We start from the raw sequence: 6,193 nt of genomic DNA, 5'->3' as shown, positions 1-6,193 counted from the left end.
AAAAAAAAAAGGCGTAAAACTTCACGCAAATCAGGCGACAGGCAATTGTGTCCAAATTTTTACATATAGAATTTATAAATTAAAAAAAATCTCATTAACTTTTATCATATTCCAAATAAACCCTTCAAACATTTGTAGGGCTCGCTAATTTATTCAAGTATCTTAACTTATTTTGAAATAAAATCTTACATGTTCTAAGTTTTTATATCAACTTTTAAATTTATCCAATATTATTAAAGTTGAGAGGCTTAAAATAACTAAATTTGATATAATGATATATTAATAAAATATTTTCTTAAATTTTTATCTATATTTTTAAAAAATTTAAATGATAGTGTCATCTATGACATATAAAATTATAATTATAATATAAAATCATTTTTAATTTAACAAAAAAAATTAATATGTAAGAGAATAGGTCAACGGTGAAATTACCTAAATACCACCAAAACATGAAAAATGTTACCTCGCCTCATCCAACTAAATTCTCCGAAGAACAAACGGCTAAATTGCCCAAAATTCGAACAAAGCGAGGCCACCAGGTCTACGCACAGCCCGAGCCCCTCCACTTACGTATGGCCACGTCATCAAACGCCACCACCCTATTCACCCGCGACCCCCCTCTTCTTCTGACAGCCTCACCACTGTGAAATTCACCGAAAAGTTGACAAAGCAACAATTTTGGGATTCCAATTCCGAATTCGTCCCTGGATAATCGGGTTAATTCCATCCCTGTCCCTGGAAAATGGCGCCTTCCTCAATCCCTTCGGCTCCCGGGAGCCAGCCGCAGCTCGGAGCTGCCGGGCTGGCGAGGGGGAGAAAGTTCAGGTCGATCAAGGAGATCATGAAGGTGGCCAAGCGTGTGGTATTGGAGGAGAATGGCGAGGAATGTGGCGGCGGTAATTACTACAGCCGAGTGGCTTGCGAGCAATGCGGCTCCGGCGAGCGAGATGATGAGCTGATGCTGTGCGACAGATGTGACAGAGGGTATCACATGCTCTGCCTCCGCCCGATCGTGGCCCGAATTCCTATCGGACCGTGGTTCTGCCCCGCCTGCTCCGATGATAACAATCGCCCGCTTAAAAGTAAAGAGAATAAGATAAAATAATCAATCTTTACATACATGCACATGCAAATGTATACACATGGCTGTGTGTTTTGCGAGCCCATTTATAATTATAATGTAGAAACAAGAAATGAGTAATATGTACACACACACACTCTATGTGTGTTTGTGTGTGAAAATGCGTGAAACGGGGTTTCTGAGTTGATTTATGCGGGATATTTCGTTTTGATGAAGAGCTAAAATGCAGGTTTTACGCAGAAGAAGATTGTTGAATTTTTTAGAATTCAGAAATGTGGGGAATCGACAGGGAAATGTGCCTATCCTCAAGGTAGAGTTTTGTTTCGATTTATTTAATAGAATCGCGATGAAACAAATGTTTTGCCTGGATTGTTTGTAATGCAGTGAAAATGCTTTTGATGTAATGTTGATGAAGAGAGGTATTGGATAGGCAACTAAAACGATGATCAAGACGTTTATTTGCTGTACAGACAACTTCGACCAGTTATGATGCAATTTATGGTTCAGGAAAGAAAAGATTCAATTGTCACTAGAGTTTTGTGTGCTGGTTGAGAATTTAATCTGGAGTTTCACTAGAGGAAAGCAACGGTGACAGATGAAATACTGCTTAATAAAGTGAATAGGAGAAAAAGAAATCTGTATTGGTATGGTTTGAGTTCGATCTGATAAGGCGTTTGCTTCTCAGCTACTCTTATTTAGGAAGTAAACATGCTTCATTAGTTCTTTATCAACCGGATGAGAACCTATATTAGCCTAAATCAATCTGTAAAATCTGTTCATGTTGAGATTATGCTGCAAATTAGGTTTTGAATGTATTTGTTCATAAGATTGGTTGGAAGAATGTCTTATGATTCAAATGTACATTTTGACGTTATAAATGAATTTTGTTTCTTATTAATATAATAGCTAATTTCAGATGCTAAAAAGCGCCGAAGACGTTCTATAGTGTTTCACAAGAAGCGTAGGAGATTGTTGCCACATATTTCATCAGATGATCCTGTAAGAAGGCTAGTTCAGATGAGATCTCTTGCCTCAGCTTTGACAGCATCGAGCATGGAATTCAGCAATGAACTTACCTACGCCCCTGGCATGGCGACTAAACTAGCTAATCAAGCTATATTTGAAGATGGTGGCATGCAGGTTTTGTTGAAACTTAAGAAGAAATAACCATTTCTTTTTAGCAATAACTCATTTCCACGTCTTTTTGGTTAGGTGCTTGCCAAAGAAGACATTGAAACATTAGAGTTGTGTAGGGCTATGTATAGTAGAGGCGAATGCCCCCCTCTTATTGTGACCTTTGATTCGTGTGAAGGGTATCGATTTACTCTTTCTTGGTTGCTCGAATTGTAACCCTTAAACTATGTATTAATAGAATGCTACCTTGTCTAATGTTGCAGTTATACGGTAGAAGCCGATGGTCCCATAAAAGATATGACATTTATTGCAGAGTATACAGGGGACGTGGATTACATCAAGAATCGGGAGCAAGATGATTGTGATAGCATGATGACTCTTCTTTTAGCAACTGATCCACCTAAAAGCCTTGTTGTCTGCCCAGATAAGCGTGGAAATATTGCTCGCTTTATCAATGGCATAAACAATTACACGCCGTAAGCTTTTAAGCCACAGTGTTCCTTTATTACTCTACCATCTATCTTCTCTTGATCTTGTTCTATTTCTTCAAAATCCTTCTACACTTTTTTCCCTCCATTTGCAGTGATAAATCAATTTGACATCATCTTTGGAAAGCTAAACTCATGAGAATGACCCAAGGATAGCTTTATACTGATACACGCCCTCTTATGTTAAGCAAGACATCAGAAATATGCCCCCCCCCAAATTAGTATTCTAGATATACACATCAATGTTGGTTTGATATTGCACAACAAATACCCAAAATTAAGCACCCAAAACCAATTTACCTAATATAAAAGGGATTGGGCTCCATGGGTCTTGAACTTGTGATCCTGCTAGCTTTTGCACTATGTTAAGATGAATTTTCCTAAAACTCAAACTCTTCAAGATGGCGTAACAAGAATTTCATAATTTAACAAATTCAAAATTCTCTCATTCATGGCAAATTGCCTACTAGTCTTGAAATGAATCAATATTTTGCAGGGAGGGCAGGAAGAAGCAGAATGTTAAATGCGTGAGATACAGTGTCAATGGTGAATGCCGAGTGCTTCTGGTTGCAACTCGTGATATTTCAAAAGGGGAGAGGCTATATTACGATTATAACGGATATGAAGAGGAGTACCCAACCCATAATTTTGTCTAGTTCTAGTCAGGAAAATTTTCTCGGACTATATAGAGAATAGTAATTTTCGTATTCCTTTACACCCTCACAGTCGATAGGATACCAATTGTTTTACATCTATTTATTTCATCGTGTAGTATTCTTCCTCATTCAAATGGCATGGAGAAGTTATAGTTGGCAGATGAATTTTCCTCTAGACAATGCATCTGAAAGATAGAAACATTCAGTTTGCATGCAGCATCCTTTAATGTACATGAGTTACATTAAACCACATGATTTAATGTATTCAATTGACTCAGTTTATCTTTAAATGTTTTTATTTATCTGCATTGTTGCCCTTTCTGTTTTCTTCTTTTCTTTTTGAAAATATGAAATTTATGCTACTATCGTTCCTTGAAAACAGTGACTGTGTCGTGCCCCCTTCGTTTAACTTTCATCTGTTTGTAATAATTTTGTGATGTTCTTAATGTGAACTCACATAAACTGGCTATTCTTTTACTTGTAAACGACGACTGATTTTCAGGCTGACAACGAGATTTGTGGTGACGATTGCACTGTGCTGCTGCTGAACTTTAAGAGAAAACTTGTGTCGATTAGTTCATATGCTGGTGTGATCTTGAATCTTGGTATCGTTGAGTTTTGTATTTCGCATTCTCGTGTGCTCATTTATTCAGTCCAGACCTTCTTGAAATCGATGAAAAGTTCAATGTCTGAATGGTGGGAGTTTAACACTGAAAATACCGAACTACTGATCACGTTAATCACAAAGAATTTGGCTTTTGACGCTCTTAAATATTTTGAGATCGTTATTTTTATTAATGTATATATGTTCTTTTATGCTTGATTTACATGTAAATAGTATTTTCTGAAGAAAAAAAAAATCGAAAATTATCTAACTCCAACTGCTGACCCCTTCCAAAAAATAAGAGCGAAAATAAGATCAACGAGCAGGGACAAACAAAAGTTTTGGGCTTTGGACATAAATTCCACGATATTTCTGCAGTTATTTCAAGAACTTCAGTTATTATTTACTTAGATTATTCTAATTTAAAATTTTTAGTCCGCAGTTGTCTTTGCTATTGATTTTTAAAAATTTGTATTTTGTAATAAAATAGACTGTTATACCCAATGGATGGGCCCACTAGAGTTAGACCCAAACCAGACTTGGGACTCTTGACCCATCCGGCCATCCACAGCCAAGTGGAAGGCTCATCACGGGTCCAAGTATTCTCCTAGGTTTGAGTGTCCAACTCATTCAGATTCACTATATATTGTTTTTTAGCAGTATTTTTAGCTGTTCTTCTCTTATATCCTCAGTCTCTTACTTGAGCGTCGGAGGGGCTACGCTGGGACACCCTCCCGACCCCCTTCTAAAGGTCTTCTTCGTGATTTCAAACTCAGGGCAAATTCGAAGCCTGCGTCTGGACTAGTGTCACTTGCTGGAATCGGATCCTAAATTTTCAATGAGTGACAGACTGTTTTTCGATAACTTTTGTACCTCGAGGTTAAAACATTTTAGAAAGTTTACTCATGATTTTTGAAGATGTTGCTCTGTCATCTTCTCCGAGCGCGGGACGTGACGAAAATACATTCTATATGCTGCACCGCTCACATCTTCAATAAGAAATATTTTCCAGAATGAAGTGCAAGATACATAAATATGGACAAAATATTCAAATTATACGTTATTAGGATAAATATTTTGATTTTAAATATTAATTTTTTTTTATACAATCAATAGTATTTATGCTCTTATTTACCTGTACATTCAAATAATATGTTGATTATTATACCCAAAAAAAATCAGTTTATTGATTCATCATTCCATTACTTTAAATAATTTTTACACACGGCGTGTATCAACTTTATTAAAAGAAAAAAGGCCCAATTTAACTAATTTAAAATTTTAACAATATAATAAAATTATTATTTCAATAAGAAATGTTATTACTATTCACAATTAAAAGCATTCATTTCAATAAAAATAGTGCAAAATCGCATAAAAACTAATCGTTATAAATTTACACTTAGATATTTTGTTAAATTTACAAACTATGTTGTCAGATAATTTTTTTAAGTCAATAATTCGTAATTTTATTGATTAAAGTCGTCTATTACGAGCCTAACCAACAAAGACGAAAATTCGCCGTTCACCCAAACAAAAGATGAAGGGGAAGAAAAAACAAACCGAGCAATATTATGAGCAACTTTATTCGCTGAGCTAGGAACATGAATAAGCTTGGAGGTAACAGTTTTCGTCATACGCTTCATAATATCTGCTACAAAAAATCCAGTATATCCAAGATCTTTTTGGTTGATAGTAATTGTCTGTATTGTTAATAAAGAATCGATTGTCACTTGAACATAAGTAAAGCTTTTTATCATAAAGAAGAATAATCTCTTCCTTTATGATATAAAATGTTATTGTGATAAAATATATATAATCATACTATATTATTAAAAAAATTATTAATTACTTTTATGTTTAAAAGATAGTGATAAATAGTATAATATAATCGACAATTGAAGGGAATAAGTAATATAATTAATGATTAGGGGTTTAGTGAGTGAGCAATATATATAAATATATTTTTATATCTTATTAATATTATATAATGTGTGAGTCAAGACTATGAAATAGGTGCATAGTAGCTTCTAGGAAATCCCAAGTGATTCGTTGAACTATAAATAAATCAATTCATGTATTTAATCAAGAATTTAATACTTCTAAAAATTGACATGAAAATATAATTTTGAAGATAGAATAAAAATTCAATCATAATATATATTTGGAATATAATAATCGAAGATAGAATTATCTTCATAATACATATTTGGAATATAGTTTTCGT

The 6,193-nt window shown here is 34.6% G+C and overlaps 1 protein-coding gene across 1 annotated transcript; it reads left to right on the top strand.

Annotated features, from left to right (window-relative positions):
- The first annotated feature begins 476 nt into the window (after positions 1–476).
- On the top strand, positions 477–3,627 carry LOC140976441 (probable Histone-lysine N-methyltransferase ATXR5). The gene is made up of 6 exons (XM_073440593.1): positions 477–1,085; positions 1,314–1,394; positions 2,001–2,224; positions 2,297–2,397; positions 2,482–2,694; positions 3,203–3,627. The coding sequence occupies exons 1-6, from the start codon at positions 746–748 to the stop codon at positions 3,360–3,362; spliced, it is 1,119 nt and encodes a 372-aa protein (XP_073296694.1). The 5' UTR covers positions 477–745; the 3' UTR covers positions 3,363–3,627.
- The last annotated feature ends 2,566 nt before the right edge of the window (positions 3,628–6,193 follow it).

This window comes from Primulina huaijiensis, chromosome 5 (genome assembly GCF_012295235.1).
Source record: "Primulina huaijiensis isolate GDHJ02 chromosome 5, ASM1229523v2, whole genome shotgun sequence".
In the NCBI taxonomy this organism is placed as follows: domain Eukaryota; kingdom Viridiplantae; phylum Streptophyta; class Magnoliopsida; order Lamiales; family Gesneriaceae; genus Primulina; species Primulina huaijiensis.
The sequence above is the reverse complement of the archived record's forward strand: the minus strand, read 5'-3'. Positions and strand labels throughout refer to the sequence as shown.

What these genes read in the sequence shown, in the direction of transcription:
- LOC140976441 (XM_073440593.1), top strand. Translation starts at nt 746, where the DNA reads ATGGCGCCTTCCTCAATCCCTTCGGCTCCCGGGAGCCAGCCGCAGCTC. An exon ending in TAACAATCGCCCGCTTAAAA is followed by an intron (nt 1,086 to 1,313) that starts GTAAAGAGAATA and finishes GCTAAAATGCAG; the next exon opens with GTTTTACGCAGAAGAAGATT. An exon ending in TTGAAGATGGTGGCATGCAG is followed by an intron (nt 2,225 to 2,296) that starts GTTTTGTTGAAA and finishes CTTTTTGGTTAG; the next exon opens with GTGCTTGCCAAAGAAGACAT.